Source organism: Penaeus monodon, chromosome 33 (assembly GCF_015228065.2).
Source record: "Penaeus monodon isolate SGIC_2016 chromosome 33, NSTDA_Pmon_1, whole genome shotgun sequence".
Taxonomy (NCBI): domain Eukaryota; kingdom Metazoa; phylum Arthropoda; class Malacostraca; order Decapoda; family Penaeidae; genus Penaeus; species Penaeus monodon.
Window position 1 is genome coordinate 20,308,925 of NC_051418.1, and position 271 is coordinate 20,309,195.

Here is a 271-nt window from a genome sequence, read left to right on the forward strand (position 1 = left end):
GCAGGTATGGCCAGACCAGTTCTTCATCCAAGGCATTCTGTTCTTCGCTGTCGCACAAATCCTCTACATAAAGGCCTTCGGATTTCGTGAAGTCAGCATAGGCCTAGGCGCCATTCCTCTGTACGGCCTAAGCTTAATCGTTCTGGTGCTCATCCTACCCGGGTTGCCTACGCCCTTGAGAGTGGCCGTCCCCGTCTACGCGCTCATAATTACGACGATGCTGTGGCGGGCGGTCGACAGGTAAGCTTATTCGCGGTCATGAATGCTGTGG

The 271-nt window shown here is 54.6% G+C and overlaps 1 protein-coding gene across 1 annotated transcript in view; it reads left to right on the forward strand.

Annotated features, from left to right (window-relative positions):
• LOC119594126 (lysoplasmalogenase-like protein TMEM86A) overlaps positions 1–271 on the forward strand; it is a gene marked incomplete at its 3' end in the record, with an annotated part of 6,222 nt that overhangs the window by 5,543 nt on the left and 408 nt on the right. The window contains 1 exon segment of the mRNA XM_037943191.1: positions 5–240. Coding sequence (XP_037799119.1) covers positions 5–240 — 236 coding nt within the window.